Raw genomic sequence first — 20,333 nt, forward strand, 5'->3', positions numbered from 1 at the left:
AATGGTTCTAACCACTCTGATAACGAAGTTCAGAAGCTTAATAAGCCAAGGTCAGAATATACTATTAATGCAATTCAAAATGTCTTGTGCATTCAATCTAGTAGACCACAGATGACCCTGCTCGTTTACATGGGAGTCAGCGGTACAGAGGCCACATGGTTCAACAGCTTCCTAAAGACCAGATCCTACATTGTAAAGATGTCCAACCAGCTATCAACTTCCTGGATCTCCGAGTGCGGGGTACCACAGGGTTCACCATCACCACCAACACTGTTCAATATATTGATGGTTCCACTCGGAAAAAAAAACTAGAGACCATGGGTTTTAAACCATTCGTTTATGCAGATGATGTCACCGTTTTCATACCTTTCAACAACATCGCCGAAATAATGGACAAAATCAAAACAGGTCTGGACCTTATGGAAAACTAGGCAGAAACTTTCGAACTCAAATTACATAGTGACAAAACCAAATTGCTGGTACTGTAAAGCCCGCATAACCCCATTGCCCACCAAAACTTCATAATAAACCACCAAACATACTAAACTGAAACACAGCCAAAAATTACTAGGAATCGTTCTTGACAAACACGTAACACTAGATAGCTAAATATCAGCACTAAAAACAAAATGCTTCAGACCACCACGGAAACTGAAACGGATCAGAAACTACTTTCCTAGACAATCACTCCAGATAACAGTACAATCGACGATACTTTCACAACTAGATTACTGCAATGCAGTATACACTGGTTGCAAGGAAAGAGCACTGAAATCGCTGCAAACCATCCAAAACACAGCGGCAAGGCTAATTTTTGAGAAGTCAAAATACGAAAGAGCTACCCCACTACTCAAAGCACTACACTGGCTGCCAATCAAGATAAAACCGATCTTCAAAGTGAGCACCATCATCTACAAAATACTATTTGGTTTGTCTCCAGAACACATGATAGATTTGGTAGAATTACCTCCAAGAAATACAAGCCCAGACACAAGAAGCTACCTACTTCTTCACCTACCCAACTGCAGAAACATAACTTACAAATCTATCTACATGGCCGGATTTAACTACCTGGGCTCCAAATGATGGAACTTAATACCAAAGATCACAAGAAGCATCATGAAATATCTTCAAAGAACTGAAAACATACCTTTTTAAAAAATTATACAACAAATATCTTACCTATCAATGACCATGCCAATTACTAATCATAAACTATCCTTGTTTTTGGATAACAGTAGGATACAAGAATGCATAAATAAATAAATAAAAATGAGCTGTATTGGTTTGAGTAGCTGCTGCATGCATTTATAGAATTATTCAGTTGTACAAATGCTATATGGATAATTTATCTAACTGCTATGTTTCACTGTACCTCGGTTTCTGTGCTACAGAAGCTCAAACTGCTTCTCCCAGCGAAATGCAGTTATCTTTTTTGAGAGCAGCGAAATGCAGTTATCTTTTTTGAGAGGTTTATTTCCCTGGAAACCCACCCTCCCACCCCCCAAGTTCGGTCTAGCCCAGTTTCTAATTTAATGTGTCTTTTTACCAGCTTTCTCCATGTCAAAATTTGACTATTAAGTTAAAATTTTCAGAAAGTTCCCAGACAGACATTCCAACCAAACTAAAGTTGGAAAAAAATGTATACATAAGTGATTGAGAAAGAATAAGAATGATGACAAACTTATCCATGTAAAGTTAATACTGCAGTTTCTGAATTCTGAGTATTTTTTCACTCCATGCACACAAGCTACTGGAACTGATAAATCATTACTACACATCTAGGTTTGAGAAACCTACTGCTTACCCCTAATTATCAGTAAGAGAGACTGGTCCCATGCTTTGGAATCCTGTTATGTACTTGTAACCCGGGCTAGTCAATATCAAGGACAGGATGCTAGGCTTGGTGGATTTTAGATCTGACTTATTACTGTATGTCACTTCTTATGAATTACTATGTAAATATTTTATCCAGTCCCATACCAAATCTTGTACCACTTTGGCCAGATAAGTTACTTAAACATCCAAAACTACTATACAAGTTCTAGGACCTATTTTTTTTCCTTTCACTTTTTTTGGCCAGCAGCCACTGCTGACCACATAAGGGCTTTTGACTGCCATGCAATGATATTTTGCCATCTAACACATTTCTTCTAACCCCTTGCCAGGGCATAAATAAGAGACCTGCAAGATTATGACCCAGTTATAATACTATAATTTGCCTATAAGAAAATAATTCTCAAGTACTGCACTTTAAATACAAGACTGTGTTTACCTCATTTCCATACACCATAAGATGATGTGTTCCAATAAGGGATTTAAAGACCACCACCCAGCTGCTGTTGGTTGTTCTTTCAAATAAGGTGTCTGCCAACTGCGGGATGTTAACATTCATCTCATTAGTACACTGGATTAGGTCTGCAATACAAAAAGAAAACATATTTTATCAACATTTCTGGACAGAGAAAATAAAGACTGCTCAAGGACTTTAATCCTTCTTCACACAAATGAAGACATCTATACCTCCAAAAGTCTTGGGAGCAAAATATGTAAGACATTGTTGAACTTTTTAATTTTGCTGTCAGTACTAATAGGGTGCCCAGGTTGTGGTGATCGAACAAGCAAGGCAACTCTGTAAAGGCATCTGGGGACCGACATTCCAATATAGAATATTAATGTAACCCGTTGTCAACTTGCCTTACATTTATATTACAGCAGCCATAGACTTGATATAACTTCAGAACATGTGGCAAGTACATAAGGTCAAGCCCTACCCGTGCATACAGTCTATTGCCTTTATGCATGCAGTTACAAAATTGCCGTCACCTTCAGGGGTAAGTGTTCAATTACCTGCTTACGTGATAATATTCTCTACATTACACACGCCAAGTGGCACATAAATGTGGGTACCCTGTTACAGAATTGCCTTTTTGATGTAGCTAGCCTCCCCACAACCACCCCAAACTTCCATTCCTCCTCAAAAGCACCCCCTTTCGATGGAAACTGCTACTTGGAAGGCCTTACTGTAAGGCAGGCCCTGATAATCAGCAAGGAATGCAGAGACAAAGACGGCACATACTGAACTTTCACTCCATGAATATCCTCTCAAAGGATTTATTTTGAACAATCATGACCAGTACAAATTTAAAGTCTGTATTTCTTAAGAGATGCCGTGGCCAAATTCTCTTCCTGTATACTGCCTCTAGATTTCTGAGTACTACTATTACTACTACTATTAAACATAGAAACTCATTTGCAATTTTACTGTTCAATATGAAATGAGGGAAAAGGATAACGTGATTAAAAATTTTAAACCATATTTCTGCAGTTTGGAGTGCAGCCAGGAAATCTCTTTTTTATCCATTAAAATATGGAGGTTTAACCAGACCGAGTGGTATAGTGAGTGAGATCATGGTATTTCCAACATATGGTCTAGTTCTTTATTTTGCAAGTTGCTTTGATGATGGGATTTGTGAAGCGTTCAGGAGGAAGGTCCATTCCTGGTGTTCTAGATAAGAGAATAGGAACAAGTAGAGTTTTTCTCTACTTGTAACCATCTCATAATGAGCTAGAATTTTCAGAAATTAACCAAATTGCACCTTGACGTAATATAAAAGCCTTATGATAAGATAACAAAAAATGGGAAACTTACACCACCAGAGGACTTAGGGGCTTTTAGTTTAGACAGAGATGTTCTAGGAGTCTTATCTGCCCATAGGAATTTCACCATTAATTTTTCCAAGGAGGAGTAAAAGTAGGTGAAAATATTGGGAACATTTTAAAATGTATAAAATTGTTGGCACTATCATTTTCAAAGAATCTAATCCGCCCCACCATGATAAATGTAGAGACTTTATCCATGTTGAGTTTAGCTGAGAAGTGTATATCAGTATCAAAGTAAATTACTAGATATTTAAATGGACAACCAGGGATAGAAAACGGTGCACATGACTCATTCAATAGCATGAGTTCAGTTTTATCCCAATTTACTGTGTACCCAAATATAGCTGAGAAAGTGGAAACTAGATGTGAGCGCCGACGATGATGTTTGAGGATTTGATAAACACAATAGATTATCAGCAGCATATGCTGATAATTTGAAATCTAAATGATGTACATTAATAACTGTAGTAAGAGGATTTTGCCTAATTTTAGCTAAAAAGTGTTCCAGGGCAAGATTTAATAAGGGTGACAGAGGACACCCCTTTCGGGTACCTCTATGCAGTATAAAAGGTTCATAAAGTTCTCCATTTGCCTTTATTCTGGCAGATGGAGATGAATAAAGTGAGTGAATCATGGGTACAAAGCTTTTTCAGCATCGATAGAAACTATGAGGATAAGTTATTTTCTTGGAACGGGCAGAGTGGTGAAAATGACAAAAAGTCTCATGTTGTCAAATACAAACCTTCCTTTTAAAAAAAACCTACTTGGGCCGGATAAATAAGGGGAGCTATTACTTTTTCCAGTCTATTAACTAATAATTTGTTGAAAGTTTTATAATCTAAATTTAGCAATGATATTGGTTGATAATTTGGAACTAATTGAGGGTCTCAGGTTTGAGCAGAACGATAACATGCGCTTCAAGAAAGCAACCCATACATGTATGGAGAGATATAAGGTCCTGAAAGTATAAAACTAGTTTAGAGATAAAGAAAGGCAGAGAAAGTTTTGAAGAATTCAGCTGGAAGACCATCTGGACCTGGGGCTTAAGAACAGGTTAAAGATTTTATAGCCATGTGGATTTCTTCAGCAGTAATTCGTTGAGATAGCATATCGCTGGATTGAGAATCAAGATGATCAAGAAATCTAATATATGTTCCTCCGAGGCATCAGATTCTGTACAGTTTGGTGTAAAAAGACTTGAATCAATGTAGGATATCCGAGGAAGAAATTTGTATATAACTAGAAGGTTGCTTGATTGCAGTGATTCTTTGTTTGATTCCTCTGTCTTTAAGATAGGAAGCCAGCAGTTTGCCTGCCTTGTTATCCTCGTTCCTTCATTAGTTATCATACTACTAGAATATTATAATTCACTATACAAAAGGTGCCCTCATCAAAGATCTTCGCCACCTCCAGTTAGTTCAAAATACCGCACTCCAACTAATTTCCAATGCAGGATGTTTTGACCACATCACATCACACCCCTTCTAAAAAGCTGGCTTCCTATTTTGCATCAAATCTCATGTAAACTGCTTCTATTGGTGTTCAAAACCCTTACTTCAGAAAAACCCACCAACCTCTTTTGCCATCTCATACAATATACCCAGTGGTGTGCTGGAGCCGGCTTGCTCCGGCTCGCAAGAGCCGCTTGTTAAATTTTGACAGCTCTTGCGAGCCGGTTGTTGTTTGGGGCGAGCCGGATCCATGGCAGGAGGGTGCCATGCTTACCTCCCCTCCCGCTCCCAAACATGCCCAGCGATTGCCCTTCGCCCCCACCGTCCCCTCCCGCTCCCATCCATCTTTTTTAAATACCTCCTCGCCGTTGAAGCGCCGCATTAAAGCCCTGCTGCTGCTGCCCAAGCTTTTCCTCCATTTGCTGTAGTTCGCGTGAACTTCGTGCCCTTAGTCCCGCCTTCTGACGTATACGTCAGAAGGCGGGACTAAGGGCACGAAGTTCACGCGAACTGCAGCAAACAGGGAGGGAAAGCTAGAGACGGGCAGCAGGACTTTAACGCGGTGCTTCAACGGCGAGGAGATATTTAAAAAAGAAGATGGATGGTAGCGGGAGGGGACGGTGGGGGCGAAGGGCAATCGCTGGGCATGTTTGGGAGCGGGAGGGCAGGGGAGGGAGGAGAATCGCTGGACATGAGATCGGAGCGGGAGGGGAGGGCAGGGGAGGGAGGAAAATCACTGGACATGAGATGGGAGCAGGAGGGGAGGGAGGAGAATCGCTGGACATGGATGGGAGCAGGAGGGAAGGGCAGGGGAGGGAGGAAAATCATTGGACATGGATGGGAGCAGGAGGGCAGGGCAGGGGAGGGAGGAGAATCGCTGGACATGGATGGGAGTGGGAGGGGAGGGAGGAGAATCGCTGGGCATGGATGGGTAGAGGGGGCAGGGGAGAGAAAACAATTGCTGGGCATGGAAGAGAAGAGAATTGTTGGGTATGGATGGATAGAGGAGGACAGGGGAGAGAGGAGTGTTTCAGGACATGGATGGAGGGGAGGGAAGGTAGAGAAGAAAAAATGCTGGACATGGAGGGAAGATAGAGGAAGGAGATTAGATGAGGGAAAAGGAAGTGAGGAGAGAAACTGCACATGGATGGAGAAAATAGGCAGAAGCTGGATCCACTGTACAGTCAAGTCTGCAGAGGACCAGAAATGAAGAAGAAAGGAGGAAAGAAAAGAAATAAATGGAAAGGAAGCCCTGGAAACGGAGTCAAGGGAACAGATAGAGAGCAGCAGAATCAGATACTGGGCCAGCATGATCAGAGAAACAGTCACCAGACAACAAAGGTAGAAAAAAATAATTTTATTTTCATTATAGTGTTTGGAATAAGTCCACTTTGAGAATCAGGTGCTGAACATTAAAAGTTTATATTTATTTACTTATTTATGGCATTTTATCCCATATTAAACATGAATTAGATTGGAACCTGGGATCATTTAATTTTTTTTTTCCTGGAGAGAGTAATGCATTGCCCCCCCCCCCCCCCGGCTATAGCCAGCTCTGCAATTTTGGGGGGACGCAGAGGTGGATTGGGGGGGGTGCAGTGGTGGACGGGGGGCGCCGAGGTGGACCGGGGAGAGAGCCTGTTAAAATTTTACCAACACACCACTGAGTATACCCCATCTCGGCTTCTTCAATCCTTTGGGGGGGAAAAAATCAATTGATGGTCCCTAGTTACAGAGAAATTGTCCACAAGTATACCAGGGATTCAATATTTTCAGTGCAAGGGCCCTATTTGTGGAATTAATTGCCTCCTTCATCAAGGCTATTAACATCCTTGCCACAGTTTAAATTGGCCCTCAATACTTTTTTATTTAACAATGCAAACCATTGAGCTCCCTTCTTTTAGGATGGAGAATTCCTGGGACCCCCCTCTTGCCAAGACTTATCTATTGTTTCTGCCCCTTCCCTCAATCCTATCATTAATGAAGTTCAAACTTATTTCCTTCTGCTGTCCGTTTCATTTTCCTTCCCCATTTTATTGGTACTAGATTGTTAGCTGTGTAGATGGCTTAACTGTAAGGTAGGATAGAAAATGTTGAATACAACTTGAAACTTAGCATAAGCATAGTATACTGAATTTTGTTTAAAATGGATAGTAGAAGCAGTTTGGCTTCAAAATGTTATTATATTTAAATTTGAGATTATGAAGTTGGGAGAGAGAGTCGGATTTATGACAGAAGGCAGTTCCAAGGTTATGTACCTCTTTTTCAAAGAGATTAGTTTGAGTTTTTGTTTATTCCTTTGGAATGCATTATAACTAGTCACCTCATCCCTTAACCATGCCTTGTAAGATTCCCAGATGGTAGAATAACATATGTCTGCAGTAGTATTACAGGAGAAAAATTCCTCAGAGTAGGTTGTGGTCTAACGTGGTGTCATCTGTTAAAAGAATCAGATTTAGTCTCCAAGTATTTTGTTTTGAGAGTTCTCAAGACTATTGCAGGGTGCATGATCCAGACGCATGATCGGATACTGTGATTTCATGTATTTTAGAGGATTGAAGAATGGGTATATCTTTAGACACAATGAAGTAGTCCAACCTAACGTATGTGTGGTGTGATGTGCTGTAGTGAAGAGTAGAAAGAACAGTCTATGTCAGATGAATGTAGTAGGTGCCGGAGATCAGTTCACCCGTATTCCTGCATGAGGGATGTCGCAGCCCTAGCTTTCAGTTTAGTAGGTTGGCAGTTTGATCTTCTGTCCAGGAAAGGATCTAAGGGGAAATTAAACCTCTCCCTATTAATGTATGAGATGAGCAGGAGATGTTTGAAGATATTAGTTCTTGAAAGAATGTTGGATCGTCAGCATTAGGTGAATAAATATTTAGCAATGTCCTAAATTTGCCTGCAATAGTGCCACATGATCATCTACTGTTGGGGTCAAAAGAGTGCAATATACATCGAAATCCAATGTTCTTACGAATAAGAGTCATGACTCCATTCTTTTTGCCCTTAGCAGGAGAAGAACAGTAGTACTCAAAATAGTTCCAAAGAAACTTTTGTGCTTCAGAATCAGAGATGTGGGATTCTTGTAGGAAACATATGTCTGATTTGAGATGTTTAATATAAAGCAAGATTTTCTTCCTTTTTATGACATGATTGATGTCTTTGACATTTAAGATTACAAAACAGATATTAGACATTTAAGATTTAGGTGTAAAATGTAAGAGGTTATTATTGTTGTGCCCATAATATAGCAAATATAGGTATCCACACAGACATAAGAAGAAAATGCAAAATAAAACTGCATAATAAACAGTAAAATAATCCTTGGGGTCACAGATGACCATGAAGAATGCAGGAGGGTGTCAGCAGCGAAATAGGTAAGTCACATAATGGGTAGCAGCTAAACATCAGCTGCATTAAAATAGTAGTTTCTGATAAACAGATATTTTCACTTTGCAGAAGCAGTCTGTTCTTCCAAGTATAGACAGAGTGCCTCAGGATTGTCAAAAGTCTTAGTGGAATTACAATAGGTAACTTTCACCTTTGCAGGATATAAGAGCCCATATTGAGCTCCAAGAGATCTCAGTTTAGGCCTCATGTCTAGGAAGCTCTTATGTGCGCATGCAGTAGTTTTAGCGAAGTCAGGGGTAAAAGTCAACTTCTTACCTTTATAAATCAGAGACTTTTTGGATTTGGCTGATTGTTTCTCAGGAGTTTTAGGATCACAGACCAAGAAAAGGCAAAGCCCTTGATAGGCAGCAACGGAGTCCTATGTGCACACTGTATTTCAAGTGGAGGATTAAATTCCAAAACCATAATTTGAGGAAGGTAGGCATGTAAGAAGGAAGATAGTTACCTTCACAATATTCTGGCAATCCTAAAGATGCGTATGTCGTTCCTACACATATGATTAGCCATGTCCACGACTTCCGACTGCAGCATGTCTAGTTTAAGAAGGCATTGCTGTGTAGTTAAGGCATGTGCTGCCATGTGAGCATTTAGTCGGGTAAAAGATGTTGACATTTCAGCAATGTTAAGTAAATTTTGCTAAATTTGGTCACGTAATGATTTATTATCTTCTGATATAGAGTTGGGCAGCACAGCGTTTTTTCCTGGAGTGGGAGATTCTGTCTTTGACCTTTTTGAAGCAGAATGCACTGTATATGCAAGATCATTTTTAGATGATTTTGAAGCCATCGTACTCCAATGCAAGACCATGCAAATACAGGGTAGAAGTGTTGGTAGCCATTAAAGACTCATGGGTAAGTCACCGGAAATGGATGAATATATGAACAAGTTTCTTTAAAGACTATCTAGTTCTGATATTGGTGTGTGTGCGCCAAGTCTCTGGATCATAACAGTGAATCGCCCTACCCTTGGCATTTAGCCACAATAACTATCATTCACAAACAAGGTGAAAATCCAACATAATGTGGATCTTATCGCCCAATATCCCTCCTAGGTAGAGATTACAAAATTTTTTACTAAAATGCCAGCCCAGCAACTTAAGAAGGTCTTACCTAATTTAGTTAAGGATGATCAGGCAGGTGTTTGTCAATGGTTGACAGACCTTTGACAATATCCGACAGGTGCTGCACTTGATCTGGCAGGTTAGGATAAGCATATCATGCTTTGATATTTTTATTTAATTGGATTTTTGCTCACACCTTTTTCAGTAGTAGCTCAAGGTGAGTTACTTTCAGATACACTGGATATTTCTCTGTCCCAGGAGGGCTCACAAACTAAATTTGTACCTGAGGCAATGGAGGGTTAAGTGACTTGCCCAAGATCACAAGAAGCAGCAGTGGGATTTGAACCGGCCACCTCTGGATTGCAAGACCGGTGCTCTAACCACTAGGCCACTCCTCCACTCCTCTCTGCTTCATGACAATTTCTATTCAAGTCCTATACAATATGTTAGGGGGTTTCCCTGCACCCCCCCCCCCCCCCCAAGGAAGACTGCATGTCATGTATAGAAGGTAGGCTAATGCTGGCTTAAATATTGTTTATAGATGCTGAAAAAGCGTTTAATAGAGTTTCTTGGCCCTATTTTTTTTTTTTTTTTTAACATTTGTACGCCGCGCTTTCCCACTCATGGCAGGCTCAATGCGGCAGGCAATGGAGGGTTAAGTGACTTGCCCAGAGTCACAAGGAGCTGCCTGTGCCGGGAATCAAACTCAGTTCCTCAGGACCAAAGTCCACCACCCTAACGACTAGGCCACTCCTCCACTATATGTTTCGACTCCTAGAGAGACTGGGTATGGGAGGTTGATACTATAATTGGATACACACACTTTATCAAAAACCTCTGGCCTGCCTATGAGTCAGTGATTTAAACAAAATATCTTTTGATTTAAAAAAATGAGAGGCACCCTACACGGCTGTGCACTATCACCTCTTCTTTTTGCACTTACTATGGAACCACTGGCATAATATATCTGTGCCCAAACAGGCTAGAGGGGAATAGAGTGGGGGTCTCCTCCATAAAATTCTTTTTTGCAGATGATGTCCTATTTACACTGATCTCTCTGAACTTTCTGGCACTGTCTCTGGCTTTAAGACAAATATGTCCAAGTCAGAAATACTAAATCTAACAATATCGACATTAGAAGTCCAACAGTTGAAAGCTCAATATCTATCCATTATATCGGGTGCAACTGACTTAACAATTTGAATAATTTATGTGCAGTTAATTATCCCCTGCTACAAGAGGCACTATGGAAGGAATCAGAGTGCTGGGACAGATTTAACACCTCTTGGCATGGAAAGGTACGTGCTATAAAAACCATAGCGCTACCTAAGCTTTTGTACTTCAATCATTGTCCATCCCATTGTCAGAAAAAGACTTTTCAGGCTCTTAACTGCAAATCTTTTGCCAATATATGGAGGTGCAGGCCTCTATGGATGCAAAGGGCAATTCTTTATTTAACAAAACCAAAAAGGGGATAGCAATGCCAAATTTTCAGGCTTAATATTATGCATTTCAACCAAACATTATAGCTTATTGGATGGATGACTCCCCAGAAACTATGCAACAAAATTGGATGGGACCAATCTCACTGTGGAAGGCATCAAGGTTGCCAGCAGAGGGACTATACTGATTGCAGCATAAATCCAACCCTTTTGTGCAACTAGCTTCAGACTTCTGGTGTAGGTAAAGATCCTCTCTGCTTCACGACAATTTCCATTCAAGTCCTATACAATATGTTAGGGGTTTCCCTGCCCCCCCACCCAAGGAAGACTGCATGTCACGTATAGAAGGTAGGCTAATGCTGGCTTAAAAAGAGTATTGGGGGCCCTGGTAGAAGATGGCCAGGTTGTGCCCTTCCAGGACTTGAGGGAGGAGTATGGCCTGGAGCAGAGTGTGTCCTTTCAATATATGCAAATTAAGGATTTTATTTGTCATAAAGCATGGGGTAAACTGCTTCTGGAGGAGACATGTTTGCGGTGTGCCCTATGGACTTGGCAGTGATAGAGAGGGCATCTCACGTTTGTATATCGCCCTTCTCTTAAAGAAAAAGCCCCAATTTAAATATATAAACCAGTGGAAACTGAAAGTGGGAAAACATTTTTACTGAAAAGGAATGGGAGAAAAAAAATGTAATAATTTGAGTCTCAATATTCAGTAACCTAATAGAAAATGGCTGTAAGTTATTATACCAATGGTACTATACACCACTACAGCTACATAAAATGTATATGACAATGAGCGATAAGTGTTGGCAGGGTTATGGAAAACGAGGCACCTTCCAGCACATCTGGCGGGACTGTTTCACAATTCAACAATATAGGCATGAGGTGCTGGGTCTGGTTAAGGTGATTACAGGTACTCAAAACCCTAAATCGAGAGAATATTTCTTAATGTGCAGTGCCCACTTATAAAAACAGACCAATGAAAGCTGGTAGCCTCTGACAGCAGGTCAGATGGTAACAGCAAATCTATGGAAACAGCAAGATCGCACTCTGATTTCAAGAGTTAAAATAAAACTTGGACTAGGTTTACCTTAACACAGAAGTGTTACGTAGAACTCAGCTACCTACCTTACAGAAAATATGGAAGTCATATGAAAGATGGAGAGGCATGGCTACTCAGCCTTCATTTTCAATATGCGAGACTTTTTGTCATTGGACTTAGGGACATACTTACTTTCTGTCCTGTTTCTTTTTTACCTTGTTCAAGTTGGACTTGTGCGTTACAAAGAGAAGAAGGGATAGTGAGGGTTAAGGGGCTCTACAGCAGAGGGGAGAGGGGTTTATGTCAATTATTCAATATAATTTTGTGCACCAACGTTTTTCCTGCTATGTGTGGTGGAGATGTCTTATCAGTTGATGTTATGTTGGAAAGTGTTACCATCTTGCTGAACATTTGCTGTAAATGAATAAAAAGACTGTCTGGGAAGGCCAGAGCCAAAGCAGACTCTTTTCTCTCAAAATAACTAGGGATAAATTTACTTCCACAGAAAGCAGCAAAGCTATAGGACATTCGGGACAAACTAGCTTAAAGCTCTGGACATCCTAACTTCTGGACTGACTGAGAACTATTGAGGAGAATAAAATGGCCTAGGGAGGACATTACTCCCCATGGACCCTGGACATCTACAAAAGATGAGCAGCATAATGCACCTGAAGAAATACATGGCTGCCGAAGTGGAAAGGCAAGCTGGCAGACCCCAGTACTACCCATGATCAGAAGGAACCACAGTAGGATTTGGGCCACACCATGTAAGCCTTGGCATGAAAAGACCTACAGGTTCCCCTTGGATATGAAAAGTAGCCTGGATGTTCTGTGGACAGGGCAGCAGTAGGGAGAGTTGCTTAACTCATCAGCCAGAGAATGAGGCTATAGGGTTAGCTGGTCTCACTTGTTTCTAAGGCTTTGTGGCCAGATACATCTCAGATAGGCCATGGGAATGAGGACTGCTCTTCAAGGTCCTTACTTTTCTCTTCTTCATCAACACCTCCTCAATCAGTGGCCCTGTGTGAGATACCTGCTGAAAGAAAAGGATGTCCGTTGGGCCTTAATGGGATCAAAGAAGGATCTAGATCCTATTACTACCCATCCATACATTATGTTATACTTAATTTCCTACTTTACATAACAAAATTCTGTGTTACCTATTACTATGTAAGCCGCATTGAGCCTGCTTTTAGAGGGAAAGTGCGGGATACAAATATAATAAAATAAATAAATAAATATCCTGGTTAATCTGGATTGCCTGCAGGAGAGATTTCCATCATCATGGTAAGTTCAGCACCCCAGGGTCAGTAGGGGTGCAAACTGTCCACTGCTCTCCAAGTTCCAACAAGGCAAAACGTCCATGGACTGATCCCTGTGAGCACTCCGAGGCCCAGGGACTCAACCTGGAGGTGTAGGCCACAGTCTGCAGCTCAGGGAGTCAAATCTTTTTCAATCATTCTGCTGGACAAGACCATCTGCACCATCATATACTGACAAGTTCCAGGGCTGCATCACTTCTTTCACTGGTGAGGAGATCACTGTACTCTCAGAATTCTCTACCTCCATCTATTGGTATTAGGACACAATCCACTTTTCTAGACTGGTCTAGCAGGGTGAGGAATGCTTTTATTTTTCACAAGTCAATGACTTTTTGCTCTGTAGGCAAGGACTTTACTCCATTATCCACATAAAATGCCTTGCTCTATAAAGCCATCTCACATTTGTCCTATATTCATTTTTTTGTCAGTGTTCACGTGCAATCCTTGCACCTATAGGTAGCCGAGTAAGGGATTATCAAAAGCATGTGAATTCTTCTGTGTCATAATCCCATTTTCCCAGTAGGGTTTAAAAAAAAAAAACAACCTATACATATTCATAATGGGTGCCTACATATTTCCTTCCAGAGCACATCTTTCACAGCTGTTCTTGATTGCTTGTTACATAAACAGATGGAATAGCATAGTTGCTTACCTGTAACAGGTGTTCTCCGTGGTCCTCAGGATAATGCAGACACACACGGTAGCCTTCTCCGTGGGCTGCCTGCCCGGACACACTCTCCCTGGCTTAATTAGCAGAGATTCTCCATCCAATAGAGTGCTCCTTCCTGCTCGATAGACGTCATCAGTTCCTCAGTTCCATGAATAGCTAGTGACTTCCCTTTAGAGATTTTAGCTCTTATAGCGCCAAGAGCTGCTGGTGTTGAGATCCCCTGGAGTAGCAGTACACAGGAGGAACCCTGTAAATGCGCTGATGAGGAAGCGCTAGAAAGAATAGACCCTTGCAATACCAGAGTCGAGAGTGGAGGAGTAGCCCAGTGGTTAGTGCAGCGAACTTTGATCCTTGGGAACTGGGTTTGATTTCCACTGTAGCTCCTTGTGACTCTGGGCAAGTCACTTAACCCTCCATTGCCTCAGGTACAAATAAGTACCTGTATATACTATGTAAAATGCTTTGAATGTAGTTGCAAAAACCACAGAAAGGCGGTATATCAAGTCCCGTTTCCCTTCCCTTTGGGTTGGCACCTGTATCCATTTTCTGCATGTTTGGGGGTGGGGGGGGATCAGCTTTTCCTTTCCTGCAAAGAGAGCTATGTCCGTCACAGTAACGCAGAAAAGACCTGAGGAACTAATTATGTCTCTCGAGCGGGAAGGAGCACTCTGTACCCTATTAGCTAAAGAATCTCTGCTAATCAAGTTAGGGAGAGTGTGTACAGGCAGGTAGCCCACGGAGAAGGTGTGTATGCATTATCCTGCCCATGGACAAAAATATTTTACGTAGGGAAGGGGTGACAGCAGTAGTAGCAAAGGGACAGAAAGACCACCAGGCCAGGTCCCAGAGAGACAAGATACAGCAGCCAAGAACCCACGAGAGAAACAAGAGCATGACAGAAAGAAATCTCTTCCAGTGCCCTTTAGAGCCCACAGATTCCTCCTGCTCTAGTGCCATAGGGACTTACAGTACAGCAAGATGAAGCAACAGCAGCAGCCAAGAGAGTAGGATAAAAAAAAGAAAGGATGACCCCATGCTCAGAAAAAAAAAAAAAGCACCTGGAAAAAAGAAGCAGCAGACACAGAAGATCAAAGGTAGCCCATAGGCAAAAAGAGAGAACATAAAGAGGAAAAGTTGAACCAGAGGAGGAAACCAAATGCTCCCCCCCCCCCCCAAGTAGCATTATTTAACCAAAAGCACTTGATACAACCTCTGGTTGGCAAAAACAGGATTCCTGTAGTAGAGGGAGAAGGGGTATTCAAGAGGTCACCATCTCAAGCAGAAGACTTCCATCTCGCCTCTCAGCAAACTTTTAATGCCCTCATACATCATCTGCTCCACCATATTCAGTGATGTCCAGTTGCCTGTGATAGTAAAGTTTTGCCACCAGTAGCAAATTCAGTACAAAAGCTGTATCAATAGCTCAGGTACTCCTGTTCTCTCAACAGCCTAACAGGAAAGTTATGGGTGGCAACTGTCCCAAGTTCCAACAATCATCCTCCCAATACACCAAAGAAAATCCTCCAAACACTCATTTATGGACAGAATGCCCCTTTCCCCCCCCCCCCCCCCCCCCCAAATCCCTTCCAGCAAGCTGGGGGGAACAACTTGCATTTAATCACACTATCTAGACTGTTGACAAATGGATCTGATATATAAATGTACTGGAGTTGGAGGAGTAGCCTAGTGGTTAGTGCAGCGGACTCTGATCCTGGAGAACTGGGTTCAATTCCCACTGCAGCTCCTTGTGACTCTGGGCAAGTCACTTAACCCTCCATTGTCCCAGGTACAAATAAGTACCTGTATATAATATGTAAACCGCTTTGAATGTAGTTGGAAAAACCACAGCAAGGCGGTATAACACTCCCATCCACCCTGCTTCAAAGGTTTCTCCAGCCACACATTCCATGCCTCCACATGTGAGAACTGCCAACCTCTATACATGTCCAGCAGGGCCTTATACATTCTCAGAAATCCAAAAATTCCCACCTATAAACGTTACTTGCATTCCTTTGACTATTGTTATGATTATCTCAACTGGTAATGAAACTGCAACTGCAAGTAATGGGAAGGTAAACACACACCTACCCTCTCCGCAATCTGAAAAGAAAAATCCTTTGTTGAAAAAGACAAGTACATTTTATTCAACTTCCCCTCTCTCAACTACCTACTCTATTTCCCATATTCCTACCCTGAAAAAAATAGGAAATAATGTGCATTCTTGGGGGTGGGGAGAAGTCTACCCTTTTTGTTTTGACAAAGTATATAGAATGGTAAATTTTCACTATAAAAAAAGAGCATTGTTACATTCCTTTGTTCTTAAGCTGGGAGGAAAGTTATTTTAGGATTTTGGGGGTTTTATTTAGCTACATCATGCAATGTTCCACGTTAGGAGTTACGGACCAAGAAAAGGATCTGAGCGTCATCGTTGATAATACACTGAAACCTTCTGCTCAGTGTGCTGCTGCGGCTAGGAAGGCGAATAGAATGTTGGGTATTATTACGAAAGGTATGGAGAACAGGTGTGAGGATGTTATAATGCCGTTGTATCGCTCCATGGTGCGACCGCACCTTGAGTATTGTGTTCAATTCTGGTCGCCACATCTCAAGAAAGATATAGTAGAACTGGAAAAGGTGCAGCGAAGGGTGACAAAAATGATAGCGGGGATGGGACGACTTCCCTATAAAGAAAGACTAAGGAGGCTAGGGCTATTCAGCTTGGAGAAGAGACGGCTGAGGGGAGACATGATAGAGGTATATAAAATCATGAGTGGAGTGGAACAGGTGGATGTGAAGCGTCTGTTCACGCTTTCCAAAAATACTAGGACTAGGGGGCATGCGATGAAACTACAGTGTAATAAATTTAAAACAAATAGGAGAAAATTTTTCTTCACCCAATGCATAACTAAACTCTGGAATTCGTTGCCAGAAAACGTAGTGAAGGCGGTTAGCTTGGCAGAGTTTAAAAAGGGGTTGGACGGTTTCCTAAAGGACAAGTCCATAGACCGCTACTAAATGGACTTGGGAAAAATCCACAATTTTGGGAATAGCATGTACTTGTACGTTTGGGTAGCTTGTCAGGTGCCCTTGACCTGGATTGGCTGCTGTCAGCGGACAGTACGCTGGGCTCGATAGACTTTTGGTCTTTTCCCAGTATGGCATTACTTATGTACTTATGTAAAAAAAGAGCATCGTTACATTCCTTTGTACTTAGGCTGGGAGGAAAGTTATTTTAGGATCCTGGGGGGTTCATTTAGGCTTTAATGGTCCTAGTCTTATCAGGTGCTCTAACACAAACTTACCATTTGAAGTGAGATTACAAGACTGTCATTATAGTGTCTCATTGGTAAGTTCAAACAAGAAAATGGAGATATTTTAAACGTATTTTATACTTTAACTTAAATATATATTGAAGTATGTTTTATAAAATTCATTGGGAAGAATGTTATCAATATGCTTTATAGAGGAATCAAATGAAAACTATGATCACGAAAGTAAATCTGTTAAATTTTATGATACACAAAATTATTTTTAAAAGGACAATTATGATTTTTTTGTTCATTTTTTCAATTGTACAGTGTTATGTGAGATATTTTTATGAGAAATATGTTTATAGAATTGATGATTTATTAGTATTCTATCCATCTAGGCTTTAATAACATGTATGTGTAATTTAAACCCCTGAAGCAGGCGACAGCGAAAACATGGCCACGCAAGGTTTGTTTTAATAGATGTTTTAAATTAAATTATTTTTGGTGTTCGCTCTTGCTGCATGTTCTAATGATTAAATTGTAAACCAACAGGAAAAACTAGAGACAACATAAAATTTGTCCATGAAGATAGTTTGCCTTGTTCCAAGATCCTGGTTACCAATGATTAGAATTTTGCCCTAACTCAAATAATTTAGTAACATAGTAAATGACGGCAGATAAAGACCTGTACGGTTCATCCAGTCTGCCCAACAAGATAAACTCATTTTACATGGTATGTGATACTTTACATGGTATGTGATACTTTACAAATCCAAGTTTGATTTGTCCTTGCCATTCTCAGGGCACAGACTGTAGAAGTCTGTCCAGCACTCTTCTTGTACTAAAAGTTATGAAGCTAATGTAGAAGCCCCTTAAAATTTACACTCAAGCCCATCCATATCTATTCAGTCATGATCAGGACGTAGACCATAGATGTCTGCCCAGCACTGGTTTTGCTTCCCAATTACCAGCATTGCCACCTAATCTCCGCTACGATTCTGTGGATCCATTCCTTCTAAACAGGATTCCTTTGTGTTTATCTCACGTATGTTTTAATTCCATTATCGTTTTCATCTCCACTACCTCCCATGGGAGGGCATTCCATAAAACCACCACCCTTCTCCATAAAAAAAAATACTTCCTAACATTATTCCTGAGTCTGCCCCCCCCCCCCTTTAACCTCAATTCATGTCCTCTAGTTCTACTGCCTTCGGAAAAGATTTGTTTACGGATTAATACCTTTCAAATATTTGAACATCTGTATCATGTCACCCCTGTTTCTCTTTCCTCCAACGTATACATGTTCAGGTCAGCAAGTCTCTCCTTGTTTGGTTTGCAACGCAAATCCCATACCATTTTTGTAGCTTGTCTTTGCACCGCTTCCAGTACTTTTATATCTTTAGCAAGATACGGTTTCCAAAACTGAACACAATACTCCAAGTGGGGCCTCACCAATGACTTGTACAGGGACATCAATACTTCCTTTCTTCTGCTGGTTATACTCCTCTCTACGCAGCCTAGCATCCTTCTGGCCACAGCCGTCGCCTTATCACATTGTTTCTTCACCTTCAGATCCTTGGACACCAACACCCCAAGGTCTCTCTCCTGAGTCGAGCTTATTAATCTCTTCCCTCCTATCCAGTATCTCTCTTTTGGGTTTCTGCACCCCAAGTGCATCACTCTACACTTCTTGGCATTAAAATTTAACTGGTAATTATTTGTTTGTTTCATTTGTATCCCACATTTTCCCACCTATTTGCAGGCTCAATGTGGCTTAAAGTTTTTTTCAACAATCGCCACTTATCTGAATAGTGCTGTCCATGTGGCAGGTCTCGCAAGATATACTACCTTTAATTCCAAATTTGCCTATGTATAAAATCCAAACTGTGACTTCCTCGCCTGAATGCTGCCGCATCACAGCTCTGGGGTTCCTTTTAGTGTTTCTACTGGCGCTCAAATGAGGCTGAGAGGCTTCCTGGTGAACCTCAGATAAGTGGCGATTGATGGAAAAAACTTTACTTGGAGGACTCTTAAGGTTATGCAAAGCAAGGCATCATAAGCCTGGGTTAGAAAAAGACTATAATATATATATTTTGATATATTATAACAAGCGATTATTTGAATTGAATACCTTTAATGTCAAATTTTATCCAGAAAGTTTGATGAGAGTTTCTGGGTGCTGTAATGAATGTGGAGTGAGAGAGAGTTCTGAGTGAGCTTTAGGGTAATATGTGCATTAATGTAAGTTGATATAATAAAATGGTTTTAAAAATGTAAAGAAATATCTGGAGTACTTTGTGATAATTACCAGGATAATTGTACTCTGGTGTTCAATATTATATCCCCTGTTGTGTTTGATATAATTAAATTTTAACTGCCTGGCCCTCGACCATTCTTCTAACGTTCGGAGATCCCTTCTCATTGTTTCTACTCTCTCCAGGGTAACCACTCAATTGGCTATTTTCGTGTCATCCGCAAAAATGCAAACATTTCCTTCCAACCCTTCAGCAATATCTTCCACAAATATAATAAACAGAATAGGCCCCAGCACTGACCCCTGAGGAACTCCACTGCTCACCTTCCTTTCCTCCGAGCAGATTCCATTTACCACCACTCTCTGCCACCTTCCTATCCAGTTCACCACTTTCAGTCCTAATTTCAACACTTTCAGCTTATTCACGAGTCTTCTGTGGGGGACTGTATCAAAGGCTTTGCTGAAATCCAAGTAGGTTACATCTAGCGCACATCCTTCATCCAGTTCTTTGGTCACCCAGTCAAAGTCAATAAGATTCATTTGGCAGGATTTTCCTTTGGTAAAGCCATGTTGCCTCGGGTCCTGTAACCCGCTGGCTTCTAGAAAGTTAACTAGAATTTGTCTCTTTATATTCTCTACTCACATCATAGCAACATTTTTGTGAGAAGCACTATTACTGATTCAGTTTGAGGATTTTTTCTAAACAAAGATCATCTTGTTCCTCATTTATAACTGTTTAGGTTATTGTATCTTAAACTGCAACT

The 20,333-nt window shown here is 41.0% G+C and overlaps 1 protein-coding gene across 7 annotated transcripts in view; it reads right to left on the reverse strand.

The window, feature by feature from the left end:
* The window catches only part of PICALM (phosphatidylinositol binding clathrin assembly protein), a 224,713-nt gene that overhangs the window by 185,457 nt on the left and 18,923 nt on the right, over positions 1 to 20,333 (reverse strand). For all 7 annotated transcript variants that reach the window (XM_030200139.1, XM_030200142.1, XM_030200141.1 and 4 more), the window contains exon 2: positions 2,276 to 2,418. In XM_030200139.1, the coding sequence (XP_030055999.1) occupies positions 2,276 to 2,418 (143 nt within the window). The remainder of the gene's footprint in view (positions 1 to 2,275; positions 2,419 to 20,333) is intronic.

Source organism: Microcaecilia unicolor, chromosome 4 (assembly GCF_901765095.1).
Source record: "Microcaecilia unicolor chromosome 4, aMicUni1.1, whole genome shotgun sequence".
Classification (NCBI taxonomy): Eukaryota; Metazoa; Chordata; class Amphibia; order Gymnophiona; family Siphonopidae; genus Microcaecilia; species Microcaecilia unicolor.